Source organism: Bufo bufo, chromosome 8 (genome assembly GCF_905171765.1).
Source record: "Bufo bufo chromosome 8, aBufBuf1.1, whole genome shotgun sequence".
NCBI lineage: Eukaryota > Metazoa > Chordata > Amphibia > Anura > Bufonidae > Bufo > Bufo bufo.
This window is the reverse complement of record NC_053396.1, coordinates 158,786,387-158,806,017: the sequence shown is the minus strand read 5'-3', so window position 1 is coordinate 158,806,017 and position 19,631 is coordinate 158,786,387. Positions and strand designations below refer to the sequence as shown.

At 43.3% G+C, this 19,631-nt stretch overlaps 1 protein-coding gene across 1 annotated transcript in view; it reads right to left on the bottom strand.

Moving 5' to 3' along the window:
* ARHGEF6 (Rac/Cdc42 guanine nucleotide exchange factor 6) overlaps positions 1-19,631 on the bottom strand; it is a 116,834-nt gene that overhangs the window by 52,895 nt on the left and 44,308 nt on the right. The window contains 4 exon segments of the mRNA XM_040404762.1: positions 5,149-5,287; positions 10,420-10,542; positions 14,310-14,405; positions 18,622-18,716. Of these exon segments, the coding sequence (XP_040260696.1) occupies positions 5,149-5,287; positions 10,420-10,542; positions 14,310-14,405; positions 18,622-18,716 (453 nt within the window).

Genomic DNA, 19,631 nt, shown 5'->3' with positions numbered 1-19,631 from the left:
TCTCTCGCATTACACATAATTAATCTACAATTTTAAAATCACAGCAAGCCTAATTGCTCACTTTTTTCTTTTGTTTTGCAGCCTTATTCCAGTTTTTCCCCCACTGACTTGCACAGGAGCACACAAGACCACAATTAACATCTGTGCTTGCAACAGTGCAATGCAGTTTTCATAGAAGCAGTTGTAGGTATGGCTCATACAGCTACTTCATTAAAGGGGTTTCCGACTTTTGTATACGGATGACTAGAGATGAGCGAAGTTTTGATTCGGTCCGCTTCTTCGAACTTCACAAGAAATTCAATTCATTACGAATTACTTCGTCACAAATCAGTTTCCATTTTATGGAGCGGGCGCAATGACGGGGAACAGCGATCGTTAATTGAACCCCTCAGATGCCGTGTTCAACACTGATCGCGGCATCTGTGACTGACTTTAAGCCTTTTAGGGGTTAATCAGAGGTTAAAAAAAAATTATACTCACCTCATCGACTTGTTCGCCAAAGGACCTGTGGTGAACGTGATGATGTCACTGCGTGCACCCAGAATGATCATGTAGTGACGTCATCATGATCGCCACAGGTCGATGGTACACTGGTACATACTGTATATCCTAGACACATATCCTCAACATGTCAGGGAGTCCAGGTAGAAATTTGTCTGCAAACTAAAAAGCGCTATTGGAAAATCTTACATGTTTTTGTTACACTTCTATTTTCAGATCGCAATGGTGAATAGGCATATAAGCAATATTTTTTTTAAATAAATACACAAATCTACACTTTAAAGGGGTATTCCCATCTCAGACATTGATGGTATATCCCTAAGACCCCCCCTCCCGAGCCAGCGATTGGATGACTTGACTTTGCTGGTATTTCTGGCATGTCAAGTTGGGACAAGGAAGTGGAGACGAGGGGGAATCGGACCACCGTCACAACAGCTGGGATTGGAAGAGATGAAATTAGTCTTTTTTTAAAAAATATTCTGACCATTTTTTTTCACTAGAAATCTCCTTTAAATGACAAAATTTAGGGTTCCTGTACCTGCCACTAGAGGGAGCGTAGGCGCTTACTGCATACAGTTTTATATAGAAAGCAATTGTAATAGTAAAACAACTCTCAAGCTGTAAAGTGTCAGGTGCAGAATGTTATCGTTTGTCTATGCAGGGGTATTTTGAGCTGTGTATTAACATGGACGGCATCCACAATTTTCGGACCACAAAAAATGGCACGGTCGTGTGAATGAGTCCTAAATTAGATTTAAATACACTGGGGTGTCCCCACGCACTGACTCCATATATATGGACATAGCTATATATGGAGTCAGAGCAGGGACTCCTAAGCAGAGCTAGAGTCCTCACACCCTCCCCTCTTCAGAGCAAGGGGTGCCTGGGGTTCTCCCATTGACTTCCATTGTGCTTGGGTGCTCGGTAGAGAGTAGTGGATGCATGGAATAGCCTTCCTGCAGAAGTGGTAGCTGCAAATACAGTGGAGGAGTTTAAGCATGCATGGGATAGGCATAAGGCCATCCTTCATATAAGATAGAGCCAGGGGCTATCCATAGTACTCAGTATATTGGGCAGACTAGATGGGCCAAATGGTTCTTATCTGCCGACACATTCTATGTTTCTATGTAACACCCGAGCATCGCAAAGTGTTCTACTCAAGCACCCGAGCACTTTGGTGCTCGATCAATACTATTAATGACTATAAAATATATTAATATTTCTTCTTCCAGCCTCGGAAGTCTGCTAAAGCTGTCCTATTTCTCTCTTCTGCATCGTAATTAAAGTCAGCAAATATTTCTATCAGAGGTTCAGGTCCAATGGCTCGCCAATACAAATTTAGATTAGCATACACTGTTTGTTGTGTGCATTTTATATATCTATATTATGAACTTCATAATGTAAGCTTTCATGTGTTGGGCTATCAGAATTAAACAGATTGCTGGGTGCTGTGGAAAATCGCTACAGTCGTCTCAGCTTTGTTTGTACGGTTTTAGAATTTACATACAAAAAGTGCAGCAATGTAAGGCAATATGTGCATTATTCAGATGTAAATAATATTCTGCACATCTTTCTGCTGACTGAACCATTTTCAGGCAGATTGTCTTGCTATCCTAAATTTGTATCTATAACAATTTCAGGGCCGCATTTACAACAAGGTACCTGAGGGCACGTGCCTAGGGTGTCGGGAAGGAGTTGGGCGGCAAGTCACAGAGATAACTAATGACTTATGCTGATTCTTTCACCATTGTGCTGCTTCTCAGACCTGGTCGACATGTTTCCTTATCACTAACTTTTGTTTATTGTAGTTGTAAGTCAGGAAACTTAACCTTCACGCTGCTTTCCTACAGCTAACGTAACAGTAATCTCTGTAAGGCCCCTTTCACACCAGCGTGACGGATTAGGTCCGGATGCGTTCAGTGAAACCTGCACCATTTTGCAAGCAAGTTCAGTCAGTTTCGTCTGCGATTGCGTTTAGTGTTTCGTTTTTTCTTCTGTGCGGGTGCAATGCGTTTTGATGCGTTTTTCACAAACAAGATCTCCTAGCAACCATCAGTGAAAAACGCATTGCATCCGTACTAGCTTCAGGATGCAATGCGTTTTTCACTGAAGCCCCATTCACTTCTATGGGGCCAGGGCTTCATTAGAAATGCATGATACAGAACATGCTACGTTTTTCATGCAACGCAGAACTGAATGCACCCGCGTGAAAAACGCGCTCGTTTGAAAGGGGCCTAAAGGTTAAAGTCATCAAAAATGTTATCTGCCAGTTAAAACTAGATAGCAGCAAATATCCTTTTTTTTTTTCTTTTTTTTTCTGACTGCAGATTTATTTAACCTATTTCTGAACATGGCCACCTCGCCTGAGTTCTTCTTAACAGCATTTAGAAAGCATTAAGAAAATTGCTTTATGGCAGTCACAATGGCCTGGGGCTGACTATTGACTTCTATGGGAGAGTTTTCGAGGCATGCTCTGTGACCTGTGCAGAGGTCATTGTACAAGGAAAGAATAGATAAGCATTGACAATTACCCATTGTGAATGGTGGATCCTGTCTTATCTATTGTTGTGGCAGACCTAGGGTCAGTCACGTGAGGATCGAGCCACGTGATCAAGGTGTATGACGTTGACGGAGGAAAATGACATTAGTCAGCATACAGGTTAAAACTCTGCCATGATGCCAAATTGGGAGTGTCCTAGGCCCTTTATTTATACCCATTCCAAGGGTGTAACCTCTTAAAATATTGACATGATTGGTTAGTATTCTATGAGCTTCCTTTTTTCTACTAACGGGTTAATTGCTGAGACCATGCTTCTTTAGCAAGAAATGCATATTGACTACTTAGCACGTACAAACCTTATCTTATCTCAACACACATTGCTAACTTTTATAGTTTTTAGCTTACACATCATTGTCATCTTCTTATGGTGCACAGCGAAATTAAACACAAAAGTCTCCGTGTCCCAGGAAAGCTGGGTACATCTTTAACACTATACACATAGGTGATATCATTACAGGCAGGATTAGAATGAAAGATAAGCAGATAACGTGACAGAAGTGGCTCCTTTTATTAGGCTTAGTGGCCAGTGCAAAAACCTGCAGGATTTTACATTTTTTCTTTAAATATAGACATTGACATGGAAAATTACAAATATCATCAAAAATTGTTAAAAAATATGTCAAACATAGAAATGTGACAGATTCCCTTTAAATCCCCTGACTTGGCACTGCTGTTAGTAAAAGTAAGTGATAAGGAGACATCAGAGCAGTCAGATGAGGAGAAGGTGAAGCCAGTATATGATGCATATATACATTGCCAACTATCAGAGGATTTATCTGTCGGTCACACAGCAGACCATTCCATAATACACACACTGACACAAAAGTAGTAAAGCTCCTCAGTATTAAAAAAAAAAAGACAGCCACAGAGTAAAGGTGGCCATACACCTAGAAGATGTTAAAGCCACTCTCAGATGATGTCCGCAACCAGTGTGTTCTTCTTGCAGTTCCACTCACTTGAGTGAATAAGACTCCATTCACACGTCCGTGGTGTGTTGCACCCCTATAGAAATGCCTATTCTTGTCCGCAAGCTGCGGACATGAATAGGACATGTTCTATCTTTTGCGGAGCTGCGGACCCGAAGATCGGGGCCACGCTCCGCAAATACGGATGCGGACAGCACACTGTGTGCTGTCCGCATCCATTCCGTCCCTATAGAAAATGAATGGGTCCGCACCCGTTCCGCAAAATTGCGGAACGGATGCGGACCCATTTGCGGACGTGTGAATGGAGCCTTAATCAGAGCTGGATGGTGCATGCTACGATTTTTCCATTAATAGCATGCACCATCCATTGATGAAGATGCCTTCAGACTTGTGCATTAGTTTTATATTTTACTGTCAGCTTTGTGAGGGTACATTCAGATGAGATGTTTTTAACCACAGTCAAAATTGCATTATAAAAAAAAAACGCACTCAGTTTTACCGGGTTTGCTGCAGTTTTGTGATGTGGTTATAGGCCATGCATTCTTTTGCAGGTTAAAAATGTAACATAAATGTATTTCACTTGTAGAAATTGCATAGCCAATAACCACATAACAAAACCACAGCAATTACAGTAAAACCTTTCAGAATTTGCTGGAATTTCATTGAATCCATTCTTCCCTCTACCCGTGAAATGTTCCCATTGCCATTGGCGGAAACACAACCCCAAAGCATGATTGATCCACCACCAAGATAATTTCCTTCACTATATGAAAAATTATGGGAAATCTTATGTTCATCTAAAGAAATACAGGTGATGGGTTGAGTGTTATGTTGTAAGAGATAGGCTTGTTTGACATATGCATGAACAGCCTGTCGGATCTGTCCGGCCGCTCCTCAGCATATTTGCCCGGTTGTGGTTGGATCTCCACCGGCCCCCATTATAGTGAATGGGGACAGACGGAATTCCAGCAGCGCACAGTAGTGTCCTACAGGGACAGATCTAATAGGCCGGTTCTCTCCAGAACAGCCTGCCAGATTTGTTTCACGCATATGTGAAACAAGCCATGAATAGGAAGACGCGATCCACACAGTGAAGCCTGTTCACAGATCATGCCGACCAGATGCTGTAACATGAGTAGAAACTTTACAAGAAGCATTTACCTCCATGTGTCTTTCCAGTTCTTGATGGAGAGTGACATATTTCTCCAGCCTCATGAAAGGTTTGCTGAGGCTTGTGGTCAGCACCAGAATTCCTGGGTTAGTGGCTCCTTGCCCCTCCATGAACTTCTCCAGTTCATCACTAATAAAGAAGAAGGCAGTTTGTAGGTGGCATAGTCATCACGGGCTCAGGAAAGCACATTACCCTATAGATAGAACTAGACTAGTTGGTGCTCTACAAAGGGCGCCGTGCTTGTAACATGTGGTGTTCGTATAGATGAGTTTGTAATTTAGGGTACTTTAACTTATGTGGCATGGCCGGATGCAACCAGAATGCCCACCGACCCCTTTAACTATAATGGGGTCTGGAAGAGATCTGGCTGCAATCCGGCAAATATGCAGAGAGTCAGCCAGACAAATACTGCTGCATGCTGTGGTTTGTGTCCGGCTGATTCCGGATCGCAGTGCCGCAGATGTGAAAGTAGCCTTACACTATAGGTCTGCAAAGTCCTCCAGCTAACATCTCAGAGAAAGGAATGGTACAGCAACAAACCTTCATCTTCAGTATATAGAGCGCTTCATAAAAAGGCGTCACTGGAGATTTCTACCAAAGCTCAAGAAACTAGTTATAAAATTGTCTCCAGGTGGTACAGGGTACCAGTGCTGCTCCACCAATGGTTCCCGACGGTATCGGATCGTTGCTGGAGATGCCTTACGGAGGAGGGCACAATGCTCCATGTCTGGTGGAAGTGTAATGTGTTGCGCCCTTTCTGGTCACTGGGGTCCCCAAACAGAACTCCCCAGAGTCCCTTCTGCTATTTGATAGCGTCCTGAATGTCCCAGCTTATAAGAATTCTCTTGTGAAATACATGATACAGGCGGCGATTCCCAGACATTGGATATCCACCTCTCCCCCCTCTCTCTCTCGAGGAGTGGTTTGAGGAAATTGGGACCTTATCAGTGCAATGCCCTCTGATGTGACCCGGTTTGTGAGGACCTGGGGCCCTTGGGAGGAATTCCGCGCCACGTCCTCGTTTCGTGATGCCAGGCTTTAGATATTCCTTGCTATACTGCAGTCCCGTCCCCCCCATTTTCCCTTCCTTCCCTTCTCCCCTCCCTGCTGTCTTGTCTTTTGTCTGTCTTCTGTGTCTGTCGTCTCTTCTTCTTCGCGTACGCTTGGTATCAATAGCCACATGACTATACATTGTTATGCTATTGTGTCTCATGCTAATTCTTATGTTATACTCTTTGTATCATTTTTGTCACTGACATTGGTTGGTGTTGTTCTGCTCCTATTGAAAAATCTTTAATAAAACGGTAATTTGAAAAAAAGGCGTCACTGTACACAGCTTGTCCATACCCGGTCACAGGAGAGCAAAACCTGCAGCCTGGGGGACGCATACAACCTGCAAAACTATTGTAAGTGGCCCAAGCAGCACTGTTTGGTTGGCACTGTTACTAGTTGGCACTATGTTAACATGGCCAAAAAAAAAGGGGGAAAAAGCAGAAATCCAAGGCTGACCCTCAGATTTCTGCCCAGTTTAGCATTTTGCATGGACTGGCCTGCAGATTTAGTCCCATTCAATGGGGCTAATCCATGGTTGGACACCCGCCATGGTTTCTGCATGAAAACTGCAATGAGTGGAAATCCTCATTCTTTCGTTTTCACCAAGTGGATTAATTAGAGAGCAGATTCCCATGTAACATAATCTATTTTTTTTATTTGACCTTTATTAAAAGTGTTCAGCAGTTTTTGTCCTACAGGGTTAAATTTCAGCCTAGCTGCAGAGTATCTCACTTTCAGTTTTACACTGAGCCCCGTCATATAGCTGTTCTGACAAAAAGGTATAGCCCTTATCTCTGAATTCCTGAAAGGTTAGGCCAGATTCACACTGGCGTTAAGATTTTCAGGCAGGCTGTTCCAGCAGAGGAACAGCCTGCCGGATCCGTACTACCATTTGCACATGTGTGCTGCCGGAAGTCCGCCCTGGCCACAGCAGGGCAAATATCTTGAGAGGCAGCCGGATAAATACCGCTGCACGCATCATTTTTTGTCCGGCTGCCATATTTGCCGGACAATCAAGGTCAGTGTGAAACTGGCCTTATAAACACTCATATACTTAAGAATATAGCTTTAATGAGTGTTTATGAGCTATCAGAGATAATGGCTATACATCAAGCTGTCAGAACAGCAACATGACGGGACTCAGTGTAAAACTGAAACTAAGGTACTTTGTAGCTTGGCTGAAACGTAACCCTCTACGGGGAAAAAAAAAACTGTAGAAAACTTTTTATAAAGACCATTTGAAAAAATGATTTATAGTCCAAAATGAGTAAAATGCAATGATATAAATTGTCCCCAAATGCGTTCATAGCCTTTAAAGAGGACCTTTCACCTCTCCTGACACACCTGTTGTAACATGTAATAACAGTTCTGGAACATCTATTCTTATGGCTCCATGTTGTTCCATTCCTGTATTATTTTTTACTAGAAGTTATGAACGAAATGCTAGCAGTCTGCAGTAAGGGTACAGAGGGAAGTTAACCAGTTGGGGTGTGTCTCTGCACAGTCTCACTCTATCCAATCAGTGCTGCCATTGTCAGACTGTGCAGGTACACACCCCAACTGGTTACCACCGCCTGTATCATTACTGCAGGCTGCTAGCTATTCATTCATAACTTCTAGTAGAAATAATAAAGGAATGACACAACATAGAGCCATGAGAATAGATGCTCCAGAATCGTTATTACATGGGGAATGCATGAAGCTATTAAAACAGGCATGTCAGGAGTGGTGAGAGGTCCTCTTTAATGTAGGGGACAGATCAAGTGCTGTTCCCTGAAAAGATTGCATCGTCGTAGTAGAGCTAAGCTTTATTACCCTAATCTCTAACATTCTGACCAATGAAAGCATCTAAAAATTCACACTGTATTACATACATTCTAGGCAGTGAAAGCATTATTGGAGGACTCTGGCACTCTTCATGAGATAAGACTGGAAGGGGAGGTGTATCCATAGCACCAAAGCTGTGGGGATGTTTTAATCTTCTGAAGTAACAGTGAGAATGGTCTAAGGACATGACAACAGCGTCCGGTGACCCCTGCTCAACAGAGAAGACGGGGGGCAGCGCATCAGTTGTTCTCTTCTTAATCTGCAGGCATCAGCTTCAGACAGCTGAGGAGCCCGTACTGAGGATCATCTACAAGTAGCACCATAGCATGATTATGCTGGAAACTGGGGTGTGAATTGGAGTCTAACCTCTAGATTTAATTTTGAGCCTGAACTATCAGATGCTGGTAATGCCAGTTTTTGCTATAATACAAATCTTTCAAATATTTTTAAGTAAGGTAATTTACTGTAACTTTTTTTTATAGCACTTGAAAATAGTAAGTCTACTAAGCTGAAGAGCTAAAATAAGAGGCCTGCTATTTCTGAAGGATGCTTCTTCGGTTTTGAGACTTGCAGTATGATTAGAGTGATGACAGCCCTATGACCAATGACAACAGTTAAACATTACCTCCAACTGTGAGAGCTTAATTGTAACCGGTAACACCTAATTCCCTGCATGTACTAAAAAAAATGAAAAGCTCCCGTTATCTACAGGAACAATAAAAACATGAAGCAAAAGGTGTGAAAGGAAGAATTCCCATCAACAGGAAAAGCCTATAGGTCTATATAATACAGTTAGGGTCCATTCACACGTTTTGCGGACCGCACATCGCCGACACTTTATAGAAAATGCCTATTCTTGTCCCCAATTGCGGACAAGAATAGGACATGTTCTATATTTTTTTTCGGGAACGGAATTGCGGACCCGGATGTGCGGATCCGCAATTCCCGATCCGGGCAGCACATCGTGCTGCTCCATAGAAATGAATGGGTCCGCAATTCCGTTCCGCAAAATGCGGAACGAAATTGCGGACGTGTGAATGGACCCTTATAGGTATATTATAGTCCAGAGCTGCATTCACAATTCTGCTGGCTGCAATTACACATGGTAAACAAGCTTGTAGTCAGACACACTAAGCATAGTAGCTCCTCTAATGCAGGGGGACAGTTCGATTTTCCTACATCAGATTATAGTTCCTTGCAAATCAAGATGAGATTTTCTAAAGTGTAAATGCTCAGGGCAAGTTCTGTACAGACGGTGAGTCAAGTGTGTTGGGAGATTTCAGCCCTGAAGCCTGCAGAATTGTAAATGCAGCTCAGGCCTACAATACAAAATATAATTTAGAACAACTACAAAGAATAAGTTTCCTGCCAGAGAGACAGGACATGGCAGACAGCATTAGAGGCAGGGGGTGAGTTATGGACACCCCATCGCTTCCCTAGACTACAGGGTCAATGATCATTTACCTTCATATCCTAGACCATGGAAAAGCAGAAAATAACCCCTTCACTACCCCAGTCCACAGGGTACCGATACTATCCCTTCTATTATGCTGTGTCACTAGTTAAACTGATATTAATTGCCCTAAACTACCTGTAAAACATACAATAACCCCTCCTTTACCCTAGACCAGTGATGGCGAACCTATGGCACGGGTGCCAGAGGTGGCACTCAGAGCCCTCTCTGTGGGCACCCACGCCCTGGAAAAAGTCTAAGGTGCACCAATATGCCTTAGATTTTTCCTGCCATTCATAAGCGCAGGGCGCACTATGAACGGCACAGACAGCGCACAGAATGTAGGCAGGCTATTATAACTAAATGATAAAGTACATGGAAGATATACTGTTCGAGTGTAGTATTCAGGGTAAATTGCTGTGTTGGCACTTTGCGATAAATAAGTGGGTTTTGGGGTTCAGTTTGGGCACTGGGTCTTTAAAGGTTCGACATTACTGCCCTAGACCATGAGAGACGCAGACATTAATCCCCCATTACCCTAGATCACCAGGGAAAGATACTTACCCCTCCATTACTTTAGACTACTAGTGACGCAGGCATTATTCCTCCATCTGCCTTTAAACCGCCTATAAATCATACATTACCCCTCCATTACCCTAAACCACCAGTGAAGCAGACATTAATCCCTCTATTACCATAGACCACCAGGGAAGCAAATATTAACCCCTCCATTACCCTAGACATCAGGGAAGCAGACATTAAACCCTTAAATACTCTGGATTACTAGGTAAGCAGACATTAATCCCTCTATTACCCTAGACACCACAGAAATCTGAAATGAGTTCCTTCTTTATTTTTTCCTGCCTACATTTATGTCTTATAGTCCAAACATTTTAGATTACTAGAAAGAGTAATGTTAGAGACTTACCTGTGCTGAGTGAGGACATTGACAGCTATTGGGTGATTTGCACAGTATGTCAAATATAAAGACTTAAACTGATTAAAAAGGGTCAGAAAACAACCTCCAACATTTTGATGATTTTCTGGCAACCTATAAGACATCAATATTACTGCATATTAGCATAATCTGATCCGCTCATGAGATTTACTAAAACATGTATACCCTACATCAAACTTCTGTCCCATCATTAATGTCAGGGACTGCGGCAGCAGGAAGAGAAGAACGTATTGATCACATAACTTTGGCCATGTGTGCGGTAAACAGTGGATCCCCGTGACCGTCTGCTGCATCTATTTAGAGAACTGCATTTACCTAAAGCTATTAAAGACCATTTATATCAGGGATGTCCAACCGGCGGCCCTCCAGCTGTTGCAAAACTACAACTCCCAGCGAGCACGGACAACCTACAGCTATCAGGGCATGTTGGGTAGTTATGAAACAGCTGGTTGAGCATCACGGATTTATAAAATTTCTCTGCAGGACAAAGAGTTATAACATAGCCATATATTATTTACTGATTTTAGAATAATTTACGGCTTTACTTTTATATTAAATTGGAGATACATCGTGATTGTGCCGCCACTTCAGAGCTACAGTTTACTTGAAAAATGTAACAGTGACATCTAGTGGTAACATCTAGGAACTGTCTCACCCTTCAAAATGTGATCATTGTACTACAATGACATATCATCTGTGGCTATACATGCAAGATATTTAGCCTTAAAGGGCATCTGTCAGCAGATTTGTCCCTATGACACTGGCTGACCTGTTACATGTGCGCTTGGCAGCTGAAGACATCTGTGTTGGTCCCATGTTCATATGTGTCCGCATTGCTGAGAAAAATGATGTTTAAATATATACAAATGAGCCTCTAGGAGCAACAGGATAGTTGCCGTTACACCTAGAGGCTCAGCTCTCTCTGCAACTGCCGCGTCCTCTGCACTTTGATTGACAGGGCCAGATACTGTCATCCTGCCCGTCCCTGACTTCTCTAAAAGTCAATCAAACTGCCGATGGTGCAGCTGTTGCAGAGAGAGAAGAGCCTCTAGGTGTAATGGCACTGTCCCCGTTGCTCCTAGAGGCTCATTTGCATTTTTCTCAGCAATGCGGACACATATGAACATGGGACTAACAAAGATGTCTTCAGCTGCCAAGTGCACATGTAACAGGTCAGTCAGTGTCATAGGTACAAAGCTGCTCAGGCAACTAGTGTGAGATAGCTTTGTCACAGCGTCCAAGGCCCCCCCCCCCCCCCTCCACAACCCAATCACTTTCATATTGATATTTGTCACATTTCAGTGTCATTAAAATCCCCCGAATCTTACATGTCCATCATATTCCTGTGGACCTTCAGCTTTAGCGCAACAATACGTTTGTGTACAACACCAGCTTTGGGTATGTTCACATCTCATTTTTGCTGTACGTCAAGGTTATACATTTATAAACTGTAAAAACGTATGGAAACCCATCGCTCAACATACCCATAGACTAGAATTGGGCAAATGTAGTTCAAAAGCGCATACTTTTGCCTCCATTTATCACTGTTTATGGTTCTGCACATTTTTTGGAAGGAGAGAATAGCATAGCATACCACGCTGTTCTGTCCTGCAAAAAAAACGTATAGAAACATATACGTTTTTTTTTTATTGCAGTCAATGAAAGACGGACTAGAGACATTACGTTTCCATCTGTTAAACGTATTCGTTTTTTGTTTTTCAGATGATGCCTTCAAATCTTTATTTAAAGAAAAGAAAGGTTTCACCAAAAAAAAAATTATACATTTTTTTTTAAATAACAGACACAAAGGTATTGAAACATATGCACATCCGGCAAAGGTATATGTCAAAAAAAGAAAGGATAACAAAAAATTGCGTACGGTTCTTTCAGGTATGTCAAATGTATACATTAAGCGTACAGCAAAAACAGCATCTGAACAGTCGCTAAACTCTACAATGTTGCTTAGAATTTTACAAGGGGATTATCTCATTTATATAGTTGGGGTCCAACTGCTGTGACCATTAGACTGAAGTGACAGGTATAATAGAATGATGCTGTGACCATTAGACTGAAGTGACAGGTATAATAGAATGATGCTGTGACTCCACTTTGGCTTCTTTCAGCTCCACTGACCACATAGTTAAGCAGGAACGTAGGGTTGGGCAATGTACTGCTCCATAGCTCTACAGGGCTGGCATTCAGGAGTTGGGAAAAGAAGAGTAACTAGATAGGCAGCCATGATGGTTGTCATTCATAATTCATAGAAACAGTTAAAACGGGGTAATAGCAGAGTAGAATATTTAGCAACCTGACAAAAGAAGACTACAAGACGTAGATTTACTGCTAAATTCTTGAGTATAGGTGGAATTCATTTTTAAAGGGGGTTCCCAGCCAAAGGCTTTTTTTTATTAGCTGGGTAAAGGCTCTAGTAATCCACTGCGCCGATCCGCTGTGTCCACCCAATTTCATGACCATGTCAGCTCTGCAAGTTTATTTGTCATCAGCGTTAATTACCACCAGTCCCCTATATCACAGTGCTGAACACGCCCCCAGCAGTTGGCGCATCACAGCATCATATGACCAAAATTCCTCCCCCTCCAGGCTTGCGTTCCTTTTCTCCACCCCCATGTCCAGCATATAAGCTGTGCTGTCAAGATGCAGACTGCATGTGTACTTGTGTCCTTCAGCTGCTGAGAGCTCTGTTCAGCCGGCCCTAACCAATGGAAGCAGAATATCAGACCCCAGATCAGACCCTATATCATACTCCAGATCAGACACCACATAAAACCCCAGGCACCAACTAAAAGAACCCCCCCCCCCATAAAAAAAAATAAAAAAAAGAGAGAGAGAGGGCTTTCATTAATGTACTGGGAATGATCAGACCCACCTTTTTCATTGGCCTTAGGCCTCATGCACACGACTGTGTCCGTACTGCGGTCCATCATTCCACATTTTTCTCACTTCAATTACTAGAAAGGACATGTTCCATAATGTGCAGAACGGACATGCCAATGTGGACAGCACACAAATGACATACCTGTGCTGTCCATTTTTTTTTTTTTAGCATAGAATGCGTCCGTGTGCCATCCACAGAAAATGCGGATTGGACACAGCTACAAAATACGGTCATGTGTATGAGTTCTCACAGTGAGGAACAGAGCACCATGGCCATGTGACCAACGGTAAAAACGGCAGGCTGTGGGCTCTCATCACCATAATGACCACCTCTATGCGAGTTGTCCCAAGAATACAATTCATGCTGCAGAAATGTGTTAAGTGGAAAACCCCTTTAAGGCCTCTTTCACACGACCATATGGCTTTTTCAGTGTTTTGCGGTCCGTTTTAAACGAATCCGTTGTTCCGTTTTTTGTTTCCATTGTGTTTCCGTTCCGTTTTTCCGTATGGCATATACAGTAATTTCATAGAAAAAATTGGGCTAGGCATAACATTTTCAATAGATGGTTCCGCAAAAAACGGAACGGATACGGAAGACATACGGATGCATTTCCGTATGCATTCCGTTTTTTTTGGGGACCCATTGACTTTAATGGAGCCACGGAACGTGATTTGCGGCCAAATATAGGACATGTTCTATCTTTCAACGGAAAAACGGAAATACGGAAACGGAATGCATACGGAGTACATTCAGTTTTTTTTGCGGAACCATTGAAATGAATGGTTCCATATACGGACCGTATACGGAACGCAAAAAACGGCCCGCAAAAAGAAAAAAAAAAAAACGGTCGTGTGAAAGAGGCCTAACAATGTAATGTTCAGAGTACTGTCTGACTGGAGGAGGAAAAAATGTGTCACACGCTGTGTAGTCATGACAGTGATTACTTCGTATCAGAGATTCTTACTTTGCACATTCCTCTAATGTCTGACATAGTGTTTGCTGAAATGTGCAGATTTCCTCAAAATTCCCTAGCAATGACGTGACATCTCCAGCACTTAACCTGCAAAAAAAAATAAAAAAATTGTTAAAATTAATGGATAAAAGTAAAAAAATATATATATATTTTTTTTTTATATGGTTAGGGTTTTAACCAGAAGGCTGTCTGTGTAATACACTGGTGTGCTACCACCATGACAAACTGGCACATAAGGGACTCAAAGCACAGGGATAGTTGTGGAGAGCGGGGTCCAGGTTCTGCCATATAGATCAGGGATCAGCAACGTCCGACACGCCAGCTGTCATGAAACTACAGCTACCAAAATACACAACTGCTAGGCTGTTCTCCGAAATCCCATAGAAATGAATGAAGCATGCTGGGAGTTGTAGTTTCACTGGAGTGCTGGACGTTGCTGATCCATGATATAGATGATTATCCCCCAACAACCCCCAGGGTCAATTTCACAAAAAGCCAATTTACCTCTTAGTATACTGTTAATGGGAACCCAATACACTGGGAGACCATACAAACTTCATGCAGATGTTGACCTTGAGTCAGATTTGAACCTCAGCACTGCAAGCTAACAGTGAAAAGCCACCATGCTGCACCCTACCGAGCCATGGACTGGAGGTATTTGTGGAGGAGATCCCTGCATGTAAATGCTGTGGTCACCTCCACTGAAGAGCAGGTGATTGTCAGGAATGAACGCTTCCTTCATGACAATCATCTACTCCAAAGAGCAGTGTAACGGGGCCTTAAATCAGTCACAGAGGAAGGATTCTTGCTTTACTTAATCCACTAAGCACGGGACAAAGACAGTTAAAGGGCACCTGTACTTAAAAAAAAAAAGTCATAGTGACATATCAAATGTTTTGATCGATGGGGATCTGATTCCCACCAATCTCTAGAATGAGAAGAAAGAAGTGCTCGTACATAGAGCTCAATAGAAAGTCTATGAGCCCGTCTCCTGAAGTGAGGAGAGAGTTCTGACATACTAAAAGCTTTTTTCACATACGAGGACGCTCCAGTGGATTAGTGACCTTGTACTATTTTTTTCACTAAGGTTCAAGGACTCCGTAATAAATAATTATAGTGGAGAACTCAAGTTTTAACTAGTGTGTTCCTTTATAGCCCCCGACACTATCCAATTAGTAGGGAAAAAATTACACTCATCGACAAAAAAATAATAATTAAGTAACGCACCCAAATAGAAATGTAAAATTGCTGGAAAACTTGGTGTGCAGAGGGCTGCCCTATAAAAAAGGTTCTCAAAAGGTACTTTTGGGTAGTGTTCCTCTTGGGGAGAGATCGTTGTCTGTTAGACATGCCTCAGCAATGCATTCAAAGACATTTTGCCCAGTTGACAGACTTTGGGGGAGGGAGGGGTGCATCATTGGACTGAGAGAAGCATGATGATCATTTTGATGAATTGCCCACCCTCTAGGTCGTTCTGACCTAATTGTTAGGAGGTGTTGGGAGCAGTGGTTACGAGAGGGACGGTGAACATGGTCAACAGGTTCCGGGGGCGTCCCAGACAGACCACCAGTAAAGAGGAACATATAATCTGCTGACGAGCAGCTCCCACAGGTGCCAACTACGAGTAGCTAACACAGGTGGCACCTTCATTACATACTCCTGTCTCTGCTAAGACCATCTATAGGTACTTAGCAGAAGGAAATTTGTTGTCAAGGTGTAAGATGGAGAAACAGCCACTGATTCTTGAATGCTGTTTCTGAGACTGTCATTCCGTTTTTCTGCCACAAGAGGCTGCTGTTTCCCCACACAGCGAAGTTACTGCCGGATCTAGATATGCAAAACAGATGATGACTCATGCTGCTGTGTGCCAGACTGAGCAGGAAATGGTGACATGAGGAGACATACTTGTGTAGAGGCTGTATACGGGATCCAGGGCCATCCTCAGGTCTGTGGGACTTAGAGCGGTCAAAGTCACTGTCAGAAGTGACTGATGCCTTTCAGCAATGCAGATGTTGCCAAGGGAGAAAGGATCGGTTCCCGGAAGGTCAGTTGGACCGTGGAATGTGGTTACAGACCCTGTGAGGCCTCATGGTAAATGGAAGGACCTGCGAGTTGGTGTAAGTCCCCATCGGATAAGGACGAGAGAGAAAGAGAAAGAGAGAGAGAGAGAGAGAGAGAAAGAGAGAGAGAAAGAGAGAGAGAGAAAGAAAGAGAGAGAGAAAGAGAGAGAGAGAGAAAGAGAAAGAGAGAGAGAGAGAAAGAGAGAGAGAGAGAGATGTCTGGGTCCTGGAAGGCTGGAAGAGCCGTGGAACTGTTGGAGCTATCAGGAGAGGTGGAGTTGCTCAGCTTGGAGAAGAATTAGTCCACCATTTTGTGAGCTGCATGAGCGAACCGCGTGGATCCGGATTCTGTTCGCAGGAATGAGTATCGGCGTCAGGAAGCTGATCGGAGCAGAGGGTCAGAGTACAGGTTCTGCAGGATCACATGTTGTGGCAGGGACTTGCTGTCTGTCTGGAGCAACCAGTAAACATAGTACATACCCAGGTCAGTGACTTAGCGGCACGGTTATTGACTTGTAGGCTCTGCCGTGTGCGCCAGCAGTCAGGTCCGTTACCCTGCGGCACAGTATCGACTTGCGGGCTCTGCTGTGTACGCCGCTTTGGGTACGGTTTTTCATTTGGGCTGGTACCGTGACTCTGAGCCTGGGGTATAGGGTATTCTGGACACTCCACTGTTGCTACACTACAAGGCCACTCCAGCATCCAGGCTGGGAGTACTCAGGGCACGTGAACAGTGTCATTTGGGGGCAAGAGAAAGGAATGTGAGGTGTTTATTGTATTTGATATATATGTGATATATACTCTCTGTAACCACGGTTGTCATTACTGTTAATACTACTGTTTATCCCACTGTTCAGTAAAGTTACTGTTTTTGCATCAGGAGCTGGTGTCCGTGTCGCTTTCCTTATTCCATGACTTTGCTGTATCCTGGGGGTCCCTCCCCGGTTTACGGTCTTACAACTGTGCCCATTACATGTCCTGGCATTTACAGACAGCCATCATCACCTCCTTTTGCAGTGGTATTGTGAACGACAAACCTGGACTGGTATAGACTGGAACCGTATAGTCTTTAGCAACGAATCCAGGTTCGCGAGATCTGACAATGGTTGAGTTCAAGTAAGAAGGCTCGTGCACTTCAATCCTGCCTTTGTTGTGGGGGAACACACTACCCTAAGTGCTGGTGTGATGATCTGGGAAGCCTTCGCATATGATATTCGGTCACCCCGAATAGTGATATGAGCGGCATTAAAGGGATTTTGTCACCACCATTGAGCATATATAACTGCTTTTATTGTGCTGTAGGTCTCCTAGAGGGCTTTCTATCCATACCTGCATATGCAATATAAATGTATTTGTGCCCCTCAAAAAAGGATTGAGTGCAGACTAAATGTGCTGCAGGATACCATATAGAACCTGTAATCTTCCATGCCCAATGTAAGGGATCGTTTACTTTCAGGGGTTCGCAAGCACAGATTGCTTCACAAGACAAGGGTTTGAATGTCTTGTGCCAATACAGGTAATGAAGTCGCAGCTTCGTCTAACCACATGTGACATCCACACAAAATAATAAACACTTGCCCGGCTAGGCTCTAACTAATACATAAAGCGTGTCTCCCTGACTCACTTACATAGGACCGTTCACACTCCGTCTCAGATGCGGCTTTCTCAGCCAATCGTCCAGCAGCCTCCAGGCTGTAGCAAAACCAGTATGTCTGGGGAACCAAGGCTCAGAAGTCCGCCTGACTCTGGCCGCACGACCCTCTTACGGCAAGCGTCACTTGGTCCCCCAAACTTCAGGCTATTTAAAGCCTTGTGGCCTCTCAGCTTCTCTGGCTGAGACCACACACGCAGAGCCTCCTTCTTGGTGCATTATTTTTTTGTCAATGAGTGCACATTTGGAAAAACCCAATATTACAGATGCCATTTAGAAGGAACACTGCATGTAACTTCACGGAAGAAAGAAGTAAGGGTAAATTCACAAATATATTTAGGGGTCTCCGTCAGTCTGTTCCAGAAGTGGAGCAAACTACTGGAGATACCATGCACCTGGCATAGCTGGACACCACTGTATTTATGTTGGAAGGTAGCCAGACCGGCCACACTGCTACGGTAACTCCAGTAGTCTGTTCTAGCTCCATAACACATATGTGAACCAAGCCTAAGGGGTTTGGTGATATTAGTTAGTCAAGAGATACATTACCTATACTCATATGGATACCAGTAAAACCTTCCTCTGAACTTACTTGTCGCATGTCTGAAGAGGTCTGAGGTAAGTTGTGAGCAGCAACTGAAGTTCTTTCGCATAGCTTCGCTCGGTTTCCAGAATATTTTGCAAGACCTTTAAATGGAAATTGGGAATGATATTCAGTTCAGAGAGTTATAGGAAATCTATGAGGTTATTCTTCTACGTGAGCAACCAGTCTGCTGATTAAAAGAGACAGATGTATTCTTACTATAGTGGATACCAAGGATAGATCCACCTGCAAGAACTCCACTAATAGTATCCATGCATGAGATCAGATCTGATTTCACAACCACATTCATGGCCAAATCGGTCAAGATCTGTTTAGTGAAAGGGTGGGATTTATCATAGACTGGCCAGTCTATGATGTCCCCTGCACTGCCGGAGGATGCGCCTAATTTATGACGAGGAGAAGGCCTTGTCATAAATTAGGAGCATCCTCCAGCAGTCCGTGCTGACCTACAGCAGCTCCACGATGCAACAGATTTCAGTCCTCTTTTACAGCAGAAAACTGTAAGAGAAGACAATTTCGCCTGAAAAGTGGCAAGGACAGCCTACAAACTCCACTTGTGACAATATTTTGTTGGAAACACATTATTTGCAACTTTCTTTTTCCACCACAAAACAGACACAGGGATATGATAAATCTGCCCCAAAGCGTTTAGCCAATCATACACCTAAGATCATTCGTCGGATCGTACATGCGAAAAATCCCACCTTGAACATGTGAGACTTAAATGGCGGCTCAAATTCCTATATACACTGAACAAAAATATAAACGCAACACTTTCGGTTTTGCTCCCATTTTGCATGAGCTGAACTCAAAGATCTGAAACATTTTCTACATACACAAAATACCCATTACTCTCAAATATTGTTCACAAATCTGTCTAAATCTGTGTTAGTGAGCACTTCTCCTTTGCCGAGATAATCCATCCCACCTCGCAGGTGTGGCATATCAAGGTGCCGATTAGACAGCATGAATATTGCACAGGTGTCCTTAGACTGCCC